Source organism: Mizuhopecten yessoensis, unplaced genomic scaffold (genome assembly GCF_002113885.1).
Source record: "Mizuhopecten yessoensis strain PY_sf001 unplaced genomic scaffold, ASM211388v2 scaffold715875, whole genome shotgun sequence".
Taxonomy (NCBI): Eukaryota; Metazoa; Mollusca; class Bivalvia; order Pectinida; family Pectinidae; genus Mizuhopecten; species Mizuhopecten yessoensis.
In genome coordinates, this window is record NW_018479835.1 from 13118 (window position 1) to 31280 (window position 18163).

General features: G+C 35.2%; 1 protein-coding gene across 1 annotated transcript in view; it reads right to left on the reverse strand.

Moving 5' to 3' along the window:
• Window positions 1-438: 438 nt before the first annotated feature.
• Window positions 439-18163, reverse strand: part of LOC110441333 — a 30723-nt gene continuing 12998 nt past the window's right edge. The window contains exon 2 of the mRNA XM_021484446.1: window positions 439-4996. Within this exon, the coding sequence (XP_021340121.1) occupies window positions 2840-4960 (2121 nt within the window). The 5' untranslated portion in view covers window positions 4961-4996 and the 3' untranslated portion in view covers window positions 439-2839. The remainder of the gene's footprint in view (window positions 4997-18163) is intronic.

Below are 18163 nucleotides of genomic sequence, written 5' to 3' on the forward strand. Positions count from 1 at the left end.
TGAATGAATACAAAGGGCATTTTCTCGTCAACAATACTTAAAGAAACCGCAAACTTACAAAGATTTTTTTCGCTCTCTAACCCTTTATACTTTGGAAGGAAAGCGCAAAATCGATATTTCACTTAACCACCATAACACCGTACACCGGTTCGTCAAACCCCTGTTATCTAACTTAAAGAAAAAAGAAAGGACGACACAATACTTCGTATTCACAAAACATTGTACCAGAGTCTGATTTGTCTCCCAGATGAATGTAGACTAACCCCCGACACGAACATTTGAAAGGGACACAAACTTGACGTTTTGGCCTTGATGCAATCTTCGAAAAGCGCGGAGAACGTGTGTTTGAATCAAAAACTAAAAAAAGTTGGCAACCATGTTATAAACCTCCTATTATAAAACAAAACAAGAAACAAATAAAGACATTTGTGAAGTGGATTACATTTTACAAACATTATTAACGTCAATACAAAAACAGAAAAAAATAACGAAATTGAGCTCATTACAATAAGTTACATAAACTGCACGATCAACAACGTTAAGTTCACAAACTGAGAAAACCATTAAAACAAAAAATACTTGTAATTATTTACATGGTATGTTCGAGACCTACGTGTGGCAGTCGCCAGGTACTGGCCGTAGTTCGGTTGTTTCTCTACGGGAACCCCAGCTTTCCTCCACAACCAAAACATCGCACCTCCTTAAATGACAATAGCTGTTAATAGGACGTAAAATACCAACAAACCAAAATCATTATATAATGCGTAAGCCAAACATTTAAGATTTGATTCAAATGTGTCGGTAGAATTGGATAAGTTATTGTATTTATCATATCTCATATGACCTTTGCAGCTTCGTTCACTTAGGGGAGGAACGGGTAAATATGTTAACCGTCCTCTTGAATGCCTGCAGTAGTAGAGTGCAATTGACCGAAATATATCTATGATTCGTGACAGCTAACTTCATTTTTGAGCACACCGTGGCATAGTGAGTTGTCAGCGGTTTCGAGTCGACTCAATAGATATTTACACTATTTGATTGACAAAGAATTTGTCTTGGGTAATTTTTGTTCAAATTACAAAATGAACATATTGTGGAACCCCAGGAAACCGTATCTGGTGACACAGAACCCCCAAAAAACTATAGGGCAATCATAGGAAACCACACCGGTGACAGGGACACTATTCTGGAACCCCAGGAAACCAAACCCGGTGACAAATATCCTTTTGTGCAATCCATTGAAACCATAACCCATGTCACAGACCCTACTGAAGAATCCCAGGAACTCAAACAAAGTGACACTGGCCCTGTTGTAGAACCCATATAAACCATAACTGGTGACACAGACCTATTTTAGAACCCCTAGAAACCATAATGGTGACATAGATACTTTTCTGGAACTCCAGGAAACCATACTGTGTGATACATATCCCATTGTGTAATATCAGGAAACAATACCCGGTGACACAGACTCTATTGAAGAACCCAAGAAAACCATTACCGGTGACACAAAACCTATCGTACATTCCAAGGAAACCATACCCAGTGACTCAGAACCGATTGTTCAAATCTAGGAAACTTTACATGGTATCACAAACCTATTGTGCAATCCCAGTAAAACAAAAATGGTGACAGCGGCACTATTCTGGAACGCCGTGTCACCATAACCTGTGACACATATCATATTGTGACACAGAGCCTGTCGTAAAACCCTAGGAAACCATACCCAGTGACACTCACCTTATTTTGCAACCCCAGGAAGCAATACCCAGTGACACAGAACCAATTGTGCAACCCCAGGAAATCATAACCCATGACACAGACCCGATTAAAGAACCCCATCAAACCATATCCGGTGACACACATCCTATTGTGCCATCCAAGGAAATCATAACCCATGACACAGACCCGATTAAAGAACCCCATGAAACCATATCCGGTGACACATATCCTATTGTGCCATCCAAGGAAACCATATCCCATGACACAGACCCCAGGAACTCAAACCCAGTGACAGAGTTGTAGAACTCACAGAAACCATAACTGGTAACACAGACCCTATTCTTGAACCCCAGAAAACCATACTCGGTTAAACGAACCCTATTCTGGAACCAAAAAAATCATACCCGGTATCACAAACCTATTGTGCAATCCCAGTAAAACAATAATGGTGACATAGGCATTATTCTGGAACTCCATGATACTATACCCTGTGACACATATCATATTGTGCAATATCAGGAAACAATGACCGGTGACGCAAACCCTATTGAAGAACCCCAGAAAACCATACCCTGTGACACATAGCCTGTCGTAAACCCCAAGGAAACCATCCCGGTACCACAGCATTTATGCAACAATCCAAGGAAACCAAATAACCTAATGTGGAACCCATGACAACCAAACCCCATGACACAGAACCTATTGTGGAACCCATGTCAACCATAACCCATGACACGTATCCTATTGTGCAACCCCAGAAAACCATTTCCGGTGAAGCCGACCCTTTTCTGGAAACCTAGGAAACTATACCGGGTGACAAATAACCTACTATGTAACCCCAGGAAGTCATCACAAGTAACATGAACCCTATTATAGAACCCCAGGAAACCATAACCGGTGACACTGAACCTAGTGTGCAACCCAAGGAAAACATACCCGTTGACACAGAACCTACTGGCAACCAGGTTTCTCAATATTTACAGATAAGGTATTAACACTATTTCAAACTATTCACATTTATTTTATATATAAACACTATTTCAAACTACATATGTTATAAATATATAATTTCAATTATAATGTCAGATGTTCAGCCAGTCACTTTCTGCATGGACATTTATTCTGATTTGGTGATGTTTTCCAATGTTTTTGTCCATGCTTCAGCAAATTGAATATCGAGATGTTCTAAATATTGTCTGGAATATAAAGTTTTATACATCTCTACGAAGTCTAACTTATCGTTAAAACGTTCATATACAAGAAAGTCAACCAATTGTTTACTTTTTTGATACAAGTCTAACTCAGCATTGAAATCTCTTAAGATATTATGAGCATTTCTTTCTTGAATCACCGAAGGTGACGAAAATGCTAAGCAAACGTTTTTTCTGTGAAGGTAATATTGCGCAATGTAGCTTCTCCAAATGTCACTGACACGCCCATTTACGCTGATAGGTAACGCCATGTAAGTAAACGCTGGTGCTAGCCATAACGTTGCCTGGGCGTTGAATGGTGTATACGTATTTCTGGGTAAAACGAATGGTTTATGAGATAGTCTAGTTGCACTAAAGTCAAATGGTGCGTCACGTGTCATTCTATAAATAGCATCTATGTCAGGTTGCTGATTCGCTAATGATTGAATTATGCCAAGTGTAATTGAATCACTTGAGTTACACAGCTTAGGTAGAGTTGTTTTGTTTTTAATATCTTGAAGAGGAAAACCCCTAGGCCAGGTATATGTTTCTTTTACTCCAAAATAGGGATAGGGGTTCACGAGTTGAGTCTGTGCATCATTGCACACTGTGACATGGGGCAAATGGAAATCTGGTTTAAAATCATCTATATCTAAAATTCCATAATTATCATCATCAAAATCCCATATAAATTTAGCCTTGTGGTGTATTGCATATATATACCCTATATTTTTCCTTCCGAAGTGTTTGACTGGAATAGTTTCTGATAATAAAGGATACAGGGTATTCTGTTCCTTCAACGAAAGATATTTGATTCTTTTGGAGGTTTCATTATTCATTCCAAGTCCATGAAGGTATGCACCCTGTAGTGGTGTTTTCGTGTCCGCTACTATTACTAAGCACCACTTTGAAAGTGACACTATGTATTTTACAGCTTTCGATGGAGAAAAAATCGTGGTTACAACTGCCCAGTTATCGCACGGTGGCATTTCGTCCAAGATAGCCAAATATTTGTGTTCACTTGTTAATGATTGTGGTAGAAATGTTCTTACCACTTTACCGGAAAACAATGATCCAGTCACAGCGCCGATAAATCCATCATGAAGAGATACACTTCCGGGTTTGTTATATTCGTGAAGTTGTTCCATTACTTCTACAGACGATTTATGGTTAAGGACATATTTCGAGCAAAAGCCTGGCTTGATGTTTAGCAAAATTTCTCTTTCCTTGCCTTTGCCTAATTGAATAATCCTTTTGTTGTCAGACCGGTAATCTATGTCGTCGTATATCGAGAGCCATGCTCCTAAAGATGTTCCGCCAAAATCTGTATCAATTAGATCTTCATTTGCGTTGCATTTCTTCTCGGTACAATACTTCCGTTTTGCGATTCTTTCTAGCAAGTCTTTACCAACAACCACAAACATTTCATCGATACGTGTGTCTATGTTTACGCGTGACCCGACGCCATGTGTCCATCCATAGTATAATTTTGACGATTTCAATTGATCAAGTCTTTTAAAAATCTGAGGAACACATAGAAATACGTCATCATCTACTTTCGCCCCAAGCAAAGCATCAGGATAGTGTTCATGAATGTATTTAAACCAAACATACAATTTCTCCCCAAATTTAACTGCTCGTCCATGGCTTGTTACATTAAGAAATACAAGATCGTTGTAATAATTGTTTTCTATTATTGTTTCGTTTGTTGATTGGTCTACTAGAAACTTGTACGTTATTTTAAATGGAAGTTCGTTTTGTAAACGTTGAATAGTAGACAGCCACGTTGATCGTTGCGCGTTCCTGTAGTTAATATGTATGGCTGGTGTCAACATTCCTAGAACTAAACGGGGTTTGTCACACGTATCCTGGTTTGAAACTACCTGTTTCAATTTTGTATTCCTAAAATCCGTATGTGTAGAATATTTTTGCAGTGAATTCGTTGAGTAACCCATTAAGTAGCCGACTGTGAAGGTGACAACAAGTATGCAACAAAAAAAACACTGCCTAGGTTTTGCACGAAAGGAAGATATCCGTCGCCGTCCCATTGTGCCTCACTTTCTGCCACTACTGCATCAGTTCAACTGGAAACAAAATACATTTGATTAATATAGAATTATAGTCTATTGATGAGGTAAAACAGTTTTCTCTATTAACCTAGGACGAATTATTAATTTTATAATAAAACGGTTTCTTTTAATATCAATAAAAGGGACCACCACAAATTCAAAATATATTGGTACATATCCATATTGATAAACATCAAAATTTAAATCCAAAAATTCGAAATGTCATAATGATTACTTGTCGATATATTTTTGAAACACTTAGTCAACCAGCTGATTTGCCAGCTCTTTTTGAACAGTCGGTATATATCTCTTTTTATGGAGAATCATGTGACACCATTCAAGCCAATCAGTGAGTGGGAAAACATTGTATTTTTAAGTAATTTGATTTTAGGTAAACATTTCAGATACGTTGCATCTTTAAAACATAATACAATTCAATGATATACGTAACTTCAACATGGAAAATGGTATGTGAGGCCAGTACAACTATAAAAAGAAAATTACGGGTCATAGAACTATTCTAAATTAATACTTATTCCTCTTGCTACTTGTTTTACTAAGTTGGAAACATTTCCCAAACTTAATATTGAAAAATAATCTATTCTGACTACAGTAATTTTACGACTAAATCAAATGAAGCACCAGTCTGGCTTTAAACCAGGTGATTCTACTGTTAATCAACTACTATTTATTTATAATGAAATTGTTAGCAATATGGACCAGGGGAAGGAGCTCAGATTTTTTTTTGTGATATTAGCATAGCTTTTGATAGGGTGTGGCATAAAGGTCTCTTACATAAACTTAAAACGTATGGAATTGATGGAAATTTACTTTTATGGTTTGAAAATTATCTCTCTGATAGATTGCAAAGAGTCACCACTGAAGGTTATCACTCACAGTTTAAGGGTATAAATGCAGGGGTACCTCAGGGATCTGTTCTGGGACCTTTACTATTTCTCCTTTATATTAATGACATCACTGACAATGTTTCAACTAATATTAAGCTTTTTGCAGATGACACCTCCTTATATGTAATTATAGATGAAAACCCAGCACATGCAGCACAAGTTCTGACAAATGATCTCTCTAACATTGGTGAATGGGCAGGTATATGGGACATCAAGTTCAACCCTACCAAAACTAAATCTGTAATATTTTCTAGAAAACATAACAAACATCACCCTCCAATAACTTTCCAAAACAGCCAAACCACTGGCTCAACAGCACATACACACTTAGGACTGACTTTAAAAGATGATGCATCTTGGAAACAACACATTCTGAATATATATGAAAAAGCTTATAGTAGATTAAATATTCTTCGTTACATTAAAACTAAAGTCAATCGTAAATCATTATTTAAAATTTATATAGCAATTATTAGGCCAATTTAGGAATATGCAGACAAAGTATGGGATAATTGCACTCAACAATCTAAAGAACTTCTATAATCTATTCAATTAGAAGCAGCCAGAATCAATACTGTACTTCGATCTGGAACATCTCATGATAAACTTTATAATGAACTTAGTTGGGAAACACAAACACATAATGATGTATAAAATAATGCATGGGCTGTCACCTCAATACTTACAAGATGTCTTACATCCTTTCATTAACAATCAAAACAATAATCCCTATTTCCTCAGACAAACAAGACTGTTTAATCCACCAATATGCAGAACTAACAATTATTTTGACAGTTTCCTCCCTCTAATGTGCCGCAAAACTAACACTACTGATAATGATATCTTAAACTCCCCAACTCTTGCAACCTTTAAACACAAACTGAATAAAGATATTATTATCGATAATGAATCAATCTTAATTTTTAAAACTGAAGGTGATAGAAGGGCCAATATTATTCTTTGTCAACTTAGAAACTTCTGTAGCAATTTAAATTTTGATTTATTTAATGACCATTTAACTGACTGTCCCTCTTGTGCTTGCTCTTTTGAATATGAAACAGTTTTCCATTATTTTCTTGAATGTCCATTGTATAATGATCTCAGACTTATTTTATTTACTTATGTTGATAATAATGGAAAACATAACCATATTGATACAAACATTTTTCTACAAGGCTGTCCTGATTGTGATGGACTAACAAACAGACAGTTACTTAATGATGTACAGTTATTTATTGGTAAATCGAGGCGTTTTAAACTCTATACGATCTAACCAGCCATGACCTTATACTTTATACTTTTATACTTTACTATTCCTATTTCAATTATACTCCACAAATAAGCAACTTTACCTACTTTTCTATAAATGGTATTCTTCTACGGACATCGGAGTTTTAAGTTGAGCATGTTTGTTTGTTGTTGTTTGTTGTAAGATTTGTTCAATCTGTCTTGTTTTACAGTTTCCATCTTATACATTGAATTACACATAGACTAGCTATCTATTTTCATATAAAACTATAAGAACTGAACAGTTTTGGCGACTGTGACCTGTGCATAAATTTGCACATGGACTTTTGATCAATGTCTGCCAATATCTGTGTGATTTGATAGCTATATAGCTTATATACAATTGTAAAAAGTTATAAAAATAAATAATACATGTGGAAGTGTTTTGTGTGTGATGTGAGAAGTGTGAATGTATTTGTATTTCAGTTATGTTAATTAAGAAGGAGTTACATCCATTTAAAATTGTATTTTTTTCATAATTTTCATTTCAAAATTGATGTATTAATTAAATCAAATAAAAATAATAGAGTCCGTTAATTTAGCCACCACTGGAGATAATTTATATAGGCTTTGCCTGTTATTCCATCCAATTGACTTTTATCAACTTTGTCAATAACATTTGTTGAAATGAAATGAAGCAAGAAGTATGAATTTGCTTCTATAACATCAGTGTATCACGTATTACCTTATAATAAATAAAAAAATATATAAATAAACCGAACAAAGAATCGTCAAAGTTGCGGAGGGGTCGTTTCAAAATCTAGCTGATTAACATCAGTTTATTAATATATTTTCACGGACCTCATATTTATTGCCAGGTTTGTAGTTAAATAAATACAAAAGTTACCTCTTAATATTGGCAGGAATACACTTTCTATTTATTTGGTCATTTACGATACCAGAAATGACATAACTACATTTATACTTAAGCCAAAAAAAAAAAAAAAAAATTCACTTACCATACCTACCCTAGATGTTGGTGCCTACCCTAAAGTTGTCATTGTAATTTAGTGATATGCACTGTTTAAGCCAAAACCCCTGTTATATATAAGCATAGTAAAACCATTTTCCAAAGTCAGAAGAATTGCCTGCCTACCAACCTACCCATTTCTTTCGGAGGATGATAGCGAAAGCACAAGTAAGGCGATATTGACTAGGCTGTATAAAACTGAACTATCTCACACAAGTACTCAAATGCATCACTCGAATCAACAAAATTAGATAGGAAATTATGATCCTTGTTTGTCTGATAAAAGTAAGAAATTCCCCTGTTCAACAGAAATATGTTTTACTACAGCCATTTGTCGTCCTACTGTTTTTACTGTGCTGTGATGATGAGTGCTGATAGTAAACAGTGTGTCAAGCGTTGATACATGTAAGGATGGAGCGCCAACTAAACTGCATCGTTTGGGCTTAATTTAATGTTAAGTACAAAGGACAAACTAGTCTACGCAATCGTTAAACTGATCAGTAATTTGCGCAATCTCAACGAGCCCAATACAAATCGCACATCTTTGTTTGTTTCATCGGGATCATTTGGTTTATCATATAGTTGACCCAATTAAGGTGGAAGGTAAATCGTGAACGCCGTTCCCGGACCATTGACTAAATCCCCGTACCAATGAAATAGCAATATTGTAATTTCTCAACAACGAGATCGTTATTTTCATTTGTTTAAAGTTTAATTAAACCAAACAATCGTTTTCTAAAAGTGACACTTTGGATGCAAACTTTAAGTCGTCTGATAATTTTGAAATTGACAATGTGTTTTTCAAGGAGGTACAACTTGTACGGTGCACTCAACCGTGACAATTACGATTTTTCTCATATTATTAGAAATAAAAAGGTAAATAACATGTTGTTTTCAGATATAAAGAGCAAAAGTACCTTACTGTTTATAATTATGTAAGTTTCGTTAAAATAAACGACATTTTCCATATGAAAACTGACTTTGTTGTAAACGTGGGCGAGAATACATTTAAGATATACTTATTCATTTACTTTTTAATTTAATAATCTTCATTTTTACACGTCATTTTGACTTGTTTTCAATTCCTTACACAATACTGTACCACAATAATTGAATGAACGAGAAAATAATCTCTTATTACAGCACATCAAAAGCCACAAGCTTATTCCAAGATAGCATACTTACATTGAGCCAACATTGTTTTATGGTTGCATGGTTGGTTTTAACATTAGCATTGGCTCAAGCACTGGAGTGTAATAAGGGATTGATGACAGCCTTTTAAATGAATGAAATGTACTTAAGTATTTAACTTTTGAAAAATGTATATTTTGATATATTTCCATGTCTGCGTATTGATTTGCACAGGGGCAAAATGTCTGGGGCGTTTCTGTTTTGAGTCACTAGTTTTGCTTGTAAACATCCGGTTGCCAACTTCTAGACGCTGTGACACTCTAATATGCCACTAAACCTACCAAAACAAACATTGTGTAGCCTTTGTGAGGTATGTATCTATGAAGCTTAACAGGCGTCACTGGTGTTGAAATTCAAATATTAAAGTTATTAGCTAAAATGTTTAGTAATAACATATATAAATTATTTAGTTGTGCGAGTCCTTAAGGGTAGTTTGCAGGGTCGAGCTAACTGTAGGTCTCCCTCACAGGCACGTCATTATTTGAAATTGGCAAGGAACTAGAAATGCCTAAGCTGGTCATGATGAGTTATATACATGTAGTACTTTAGAGCTGATGTATCAAAAGAAACTCTTCTTTATCATTTTATATTATGTCTCCCTTTAAATATACATTATCGTCGATTTCTAAACTATCAGACAATTAAAAAACATTTTCTGAATGTCACATTTAGAAAAATAATGTTTGAATTTCTTATACAATTTAAAGTAAATTATTAACGATCGCATACATGAAATATCAAAGTTTCTTTTACTCCAGGTACGGTTTTTTACGTTTATTTTAATATTTCGTGACTCCAATTATGTAGTGTTGCTGTCTCAGTTGATTCTACCGATGAGAAGGAGGAAATTGAAAAGTTCAACCATAAGATAGGTTGCCATCTTTCATTTATTTTTGATAACCTATCCATCTTAACCACAAAATCGAATCCGGCACGACCAACAATCCGGAATCGCATTTGTTCACAGATATATATATCCGTGAAATTGTCAAAGCTTTTCCCACGACGAGTATATCGATACAAAACAGTAGGCATATAGTTATTCATCATCGGAATCCCAGGGGTACATCAAATAATCAATCTAGTCTACTTGAATATCCGGCAGGTCATGCCAAATTCCCAGGGGTGCAGATTACGTTAGTAAGCGTAAGCCCCGGAATTACAAGGATGTTTTTTTAGTAAAGAAATGTATTTTTATCGATTTTTGCTTGGTTTACTCCAAATCGCATTTCCTTTGAATATGATCATCGGGCATCTATATGACTAATTAAACAGCGACAGAGACTGATATTTAATCAGAAGACATTATTGTTTATCTAAATAGTTCACTTTGTTAAATATTTTGTTAGCGCCAACTATATATAAATACAAAATATGTGTTTTTACTTTACAATGTATACAACATGATTTTAATTTCTATTTCATTATCCGCATCAAGTAAAATCATTATCGCCGAACTATGAAACCTTGGTTCATAACATTATATTTGGCAAGCGTGTATTTGTTTCCTTCTTATTGATTGATAAATGGGTGATGCTTAAGGAATTGTACATATTAACGTTTATTTCTGTCGAGGTCAGAGCTCCATTTAAAGTTAACCTCAAGCAGAATGCAGCGACTGGTAATACACACATAAACCTGCACCTAAATCAATAGCTAAGCCAAGTGTACCTGATGACACACCAGTTCTATTTCGCATTCTGGAAACATCCCGCGTACTTAACGTTTGGCAAGTAATCCTCAACTTTTTGATTGTTAACAATGATATATAACCATGCTTATAGATTATACCACTCAAACTACCTGGTGGTCAGAGATTAAAATATGCGTGTTATATGTATGATTTACATTTTAGCGAATGACATTTTGCTACACTTTTCCAGTAAAAAATGTTAACAAAATGTTAAATTATCTGCATCTTACAATGTCTCAGTTAAATGTTAAAAACATAACGTTGATTATATGTACTATAAACATGATGTGTATGCACTGTTAAATATTGTAAGGAGAGGGTTTGCATAGGCTGTGCATGTCGCCCCATTCCGATTGTACTTCAGATCTGTACAATAAAATATTCTGCTATGGAAAATTGAACTTTTTTACTGAGTTGTAGTTTCTAAATTGTACATGGTCTCAACGACCAGGGCCCGAAATTGTGAATCCTTTCCCATGCTAAAGCCTAATTTCATAAATAAACTTATTTGTCAATGATTTTGAAACAAAATGAAAATATTTAAAGCAAGTAAACCATGTGCCTTTATCTACTTTGCTAGCATCAAAATCAAAACATTTTCGGTTAATTTACACGAGACATTCTGCGCTATTTAGCGACAGTTCTGACATTTATGTTACAAATATCGCGGATAGTTTCGTTATAAACAACAATTATATTTTACAAGTTGGGTTAATACTTTGATATCTGTACAGTTGGAAGGTACAGGTTTCAAAGAATGAGTGTTTTTTTTCCATTTTCCCCGTTATCATAGGAACGTAAATAACTTTCGTTCTGGGATCCAACAAGACTTCATTAATACAATACCAAACCCTTGTTGCAAAAAGAAAATGAACTTTGACTAATAATTTACATAATTAGTAAATATAATGTTCTGCAGGCAAAAATTACCGACAGGGTTGCAAGTTGAAGTTGTACAAATTTCCCTATTTTGATCGATTTCCCCCTTCATATTATTTTCAAGATCACATCGATTTAAATATAATGAAACGAAAACAAGATAAAATTAAAGCTCGTAAAATACAGAGTACATGACAGACGGTGCAAAAAAACCTGGACTCTGCAAACATTGTCATTCTTAAGAACCTAACACCAGTTGATCGTTTGTTTGAATACACTTATGAATAAGGAACTTTGGCAGATGGTTCATTCCAATCCCAAACAGCCAACGTAAGATATTAAGGATCACGTTACGCTGCCGAAAACTGTAACTATGCTCTGAACAACAATTTTGCTGGCATGACTAAAGCTTTGATAAATCATTTCTGAAAAGATGGCTGTGCCTTGTGGTACTTAAATAAAAAAAACAGATATATATGCATTTTAAAGTAACCAGCAACAGTCTTCTGAATATACAAAAATTCTGCGGGATTAGAAAGGGATCAGAGTGTTATATTATCGCTTTGACCAACTGATCTACCTAACCAACGGAATTGTTCTTGTTCAACTTTGTTACAGTTTTTTCGAAATCGAAATAAAAGGGAGCTTAAAACAGAGGTAAATGGGGAGAGTGATGATTAAACAAAAAATAGCAAAGGTAATACAAATACATAATTCTCGCTTCAGTATTCCTAATCATAGATTGTCCTATCCACTATAAAAAAGAAATATAATATATATAGTCACTAGTCTATTTATAGACCTATATCTTTATATAGAAGGATGGAATTATATCCCAGCAGGCAAGCGACGTTTATTCAACGTTGAAATGAAGTTAAAACTTGGTCGTAGACGACGATTCAACGTAACTGTTTCAACGTTGAAATGGTGTTGTAATTTGACGTTAAAACAACGTTGATTTATTTGATTTTTACCTCATTGACTTTGCTGAAAGTAAGCATTAACTCAACTTCGATTCAACGCCATGTATCCAATGTTGATGTTGTATATTTTAAATTTTACATAGAAATATCATGATTAACATTTGTATAGGTAAACACTCAAGAGTATCGTAACATTGTACGTATTATCAACTTGGAAATAAAAAAAAAAAAACGTTTTTGAACTAATGAGGAAAAGGAAATAGTTAAAACTGAGGTTGTTTCTTTTGTTTTTTTGACTTTTCAGGGAATTTTGTTTAAAAAATAACACTAACCTTTTCAGTTTATATGTTTTACAGAATGCTTGCCTATGTTGCCTAATTAGCTCACTTGCTCTATGAGACTCGCCGCCTGGTGGAACTTTTGTTGCCGTCAACTCTCTGGTTTTGAAAACGATAACTATCGTGGGCAATACAAGATTGGAAGTGGAACATAAACCCATATAAATCTAACATGTAACAGCTGATGATTGCAATGAAGCGCTACTTTACAGTGATAAAGGCAAGTAAAATAGGATTTCTAGATTATTTAACTCTGTGATGTAAGTAAGTGCATATGGTCGATCAGTAAGAATATCTAGATGTAAGATTGTCTCCCGATCCCTGTGAGTTTCTGAGTTTGATGTCATTTCAAATCGGATCCGAATTTAAAACCTGGGGATCTCAATAATAAAAGGACGATTCACACTTGTAATACAACCATGAATCAACATTTAAACGCTTTTTACTTCGGCAAATATTTAAAGATCAGCTTACTCGGTGGCCCAGGCATAGGCAGAGTGAAGTGTATTTGCATACGTGTGCACAAACTCGGCCTTATCGCTGCTATCATAAACTGGGTCACCACCCGTTAACAAGATACACGCCTCTGAGTAAACACTGCGTTTGCAATCACGTCGTACATGTAAGTAGCTACAGGATTAAAAGAAGAAAAAAGAAGCTCACGTTCTTATGTGAATTGAATTTTCCTAGACCATATAATAGAGAGTTTAAGGTATTTATATAAGGTCGTATTATAACGGTAACATATTTTAAGCTGTATCAATATTTGACATTTGTAATTAAAAAGGGACATGCTCATCATTTGTCAAACATATTGAAATAAAATGGGTTAACAATCGTGTATTTTAATACAAAACTTGTTTCGTCATTTTCTCTGTATGCGATGTGACTTAAAATTAAAACACACACACATTGACATGTGCAACTAACCGTTAGGTTTCTAAACCTTATTTACGTGATATATATATATTAATTGTATTTATTTGTCAATTTATCTATTTATTCAATTTAAGTTATTATAAGAAGAAATGATGTGTAAAATATTTGACTAATGACTATAAATTAAGTGGCAATTCATTAAGTTGCAGCATTTTTTTATTTTCCAGAAGCTGTCCAACTGCAAATTCATGTAAGTGCTGCAAGCCAAGAGAAGATATCCAAAAATCCTGATGAATACCCCGGAAGGACATAATGAGATGGGACAAAAGCTGCTGGCTATGGTGGGTTGGTGGGTGGATGGGTGGGTGGGGGTGGGGGAGATGGTCATAGGATGGAAATGGATCGGAGATCGATATTAGCCGGGGACTCAAGATTGAAGATGGCGCCGGTCAGGCCATGCTTTTCACCTGGGTGATATAATTGAAATGTTCAAAGGAGAAAATGCAGGTAATTTACCTTGATAGAGAAATGTCGTTATTATTTTATAACTTTAGAATAATGAGCTCAGTGCGTTCGGAAGGGTCACGACATTATCCATTACGGCCCAGGGTCATCATTTTTTAGAGTAACTATAATCTGAAGCGAAGACTCTTGGGAAAAAAACAATTCTGATACGTTGACATTGGTTTACTGAAAATTTACTACAATATTACATTTTTTCGTCAACGAGAAATTTGAATGTGAATATTAAGGGGGGTGGGGTGGGGGGGGGGACTTCTGCAGGATAAAGTGTAGGTGTGGATTTCCTCTTACACCGGTATTTACGGTTCAAATACATATTGGACTACACCGGTAGTTTTGTTGTCTTTCTCGGAGTATGTCTGCCTTTGGAATGTGTAACTATTTAAGAAGAGAATATGTATTGTCAACGACGTCATAAATATAACCAGAAACCTTCAGCAGATACCGGTCAATGAAAAGCATTATAAAAAGAACCGTTAGTGATATGATATCGGCTGTCGTTTTTGTAGGCTCGATCATGGGAAGATGATCAGCTGACAGGAGTGTTTTCATTAATCAGCGTTACTGTAAAGTTAACTAAATTTATATCCTCTGTATGTCAAGTTTGACTATATAATTCGGTCCAGCATCCACATTGCCTCCCCGTTCTCGGATGAGGTGATCCACAGGTGCCTGATATGTTATAGATTTGTCTTCAGACATAGACACTTAAAACACTATCTTTTCTGCAACCAGCAAAACAAACATAAACACAAACTAACAAACAAGTAAACAGAAACAAAAGCTCGCTGAAAACCAAGAATACCGTACCTATACATGGTTTTCTATTGTTTGAAAGAAGAAATACCAGCTGATCGCATCTTTATTTTTTCCGGATACCCATTCATAATAAGGATACGGGCCTGCCTCGTTTATTCATGATTCCTGAAACCTCACCAGTATCTTGATAAGCAACATTTCATCTCCTGAACTTCTAGTTCCTCAACTAAGCCGTTATCCAAACTTCCCACTACCTTTCTTAGTACTATAAAATCAGGGTTTCAGTCGTGTTGTGACACTGCATACTCCAGAAATGGAATAAATTGAATGCGGATTTTGAAGAAATTACACGATTTTAAATATCGTCTTATAACAAATGTTTCTTCAATCTGAATCTTTGACTTTTTGATTCTCTACCCTCCTCGAAAGTCGAACTGCTATCTAGATATGTTGTTGCAAATTATCGTTGAGAAACAATTTGTCAAAAGCACAACAAATGCCCAAATGAATTATTCTGACGATACTATTGTGAGAATGTTTTTTTGCTGGTTGACAATATCTGTGTCGAGTTTGCATGCGATAATTCCATGCAGAGTGTATGCATTCAAATTGGAAGAACCTGTGTCTCTCTTCTGCTCGAAATTGTTTTGTTTCATATGGGGCTCAATTTATTGATGAGCTCACTATAACTGTTAGCCAAAACATAGCCAATACTTTTAGTTTCACATTAAGATGTAAGGACAATGTGCTGTCTGAAAATAACAAACAAAAAATATTAACCACCTCGATCGTATACCATGCTGAGGTTGAAACCATGGACACTAGATCCTTTTATAATTTAGCCGGTTTCTCACGATCTGTGTTTATGCTATAACAAACAGAGATGACTTCTTACTACTTCTGAAGCATTGATGCTGAAATGGCGCAGTTGATTCGGTATTTAAGAGGTTGCTCGATGACCATGATTCATATTGACTACTGACAGACAAACTAACAGCACATGGTTTTCAAAGATGCAAGTTAATAAGACATCAGTGAAGTTTTATAGTGGCAACCATGATCTGTTTGCAAATATGCTATTTTTTGCGTTATATGATGGTCGAATTTTCATTACGCTCGGTTATGTGCCCAGTTACCTGAGGTGTTCCAGGCGGATAATGCATATATAGATGTCAATATGTACTACACAACGCAATCTACACTTTCTAAATAAATGTCACTTAAAACCATTGTATTTTAAAAATATATATACATTTTCAGTAATATTTATGGTTTGAAATGCATCGTTTTAACATTAATGAGGATATGCAACACAGTTCCGTTAAAAAAAGTTGCACTTGGAGAAAATGTTTGAATGGAACTGTGATGCATACCCTCATTAATATTGAAAAGATGCATTTCAAACCTTATATTTCGTTCTATTACATTCACTTTAATTATTTTAACGGAGCTTGTAAACACTGTGTGACTGCACTGTGCCTGTTTAACGACTGATTGATTGAGTGGTTTTACGTTTTTGGTTATCCAGCAGACGATTCTTTGTCTGATTTACTGCGTATGTGTATACAAGTACCCGTCGGACGAGTCCGTGTCATTGTGTAATTTTATACTTGGCAATCTGCATGACGCCATATGTGCTTAATTATTTAAAATCCGATATATACTCTTTTTTTTTCACATATTAAAAAAACACTGCAACCTCCTGAAAACATCATTAATTGAACAGCCTTCGCAGGAAAGATAATGCGTCGTTAATGGTGACGAAATACACAGTTAAACAGCGACGACAAATGTCCACTTTGCATATTTTTAATCATTCAATTAACATACCAGTATGTTTAGCAAGCATTGGTTATCTTTGAAATTGACAGCAGATCTTATTTTGAAACAGAAATACTCTCTAAAATATTTTAGCTATAGAAAAATCAGAAATGTCTCTGAAATTGAAAGTGCTTCGGTCAGTGCTTGAAATGTGTAGTTTCCTAAGCAACCAGATGACGATTTAAAATATGCTTTTGACTTAATTCTTGTGTGGACCGACTATGACACCGGGACAAGCTCATTGTTGGAGCATTCGGCATGTTTTACTGTCGCTGAAGGGACTGGCCGACCAGCCGGAGTGATCGGATCTGCTTCGCCATTTACAACGCCCGCTAGTGTAGCGGACAGCGAATTTGTTCTGTTCTGTTGACAATACCTGTTATATGATCTAATAGCACACTCACTGCGGTTGCTCCACATAAACATGATATGCATTGATTTAAAACCACATTCATTTATCTCCTGAATTGCCGTGGTACGGATACAATGTGCTTTGTATTTTTTTTATTTTTTTTCGGCACTCTTATTTAATCAAACAGTTTGGTTTCTTGTTGATTAGCTCATAGTTGGTAACACTGATTGATGCAAAAAATAAAGCCTGTTCATTTGTACAATTTTATATCCCTACTAATACCTAGAGATAATATCTCTTCTTTTCAGAGATGAAGTTGCTTAAAGGAATATGGCCAAATAATCCCTTTTTGGCCCTGCCCCTTAGTCCCCTGAGGGGAAGGCCCCTCCATTTGTATAATTTTGAAGCTCCTAGTCAAATTCCAATCAGCAGTAAAGAAAAAGTCGTCGTTTGAAGAAATTGTTGACTGACAACAGACGACAGCTTTCGTATGGTATCCTCAATTAAGAAAACATGGATATAAACATCCCTGGTGTGAAAACAATTTACAGTGTAAGTAAAGGTAAAATTATCGCAGTTTTAAAAAAAATCATGAGCAGACAAATTAAAAGAACATTTGCGATTCAACCCAAACAGGTAAACACTTCCATTGAAAAAAAA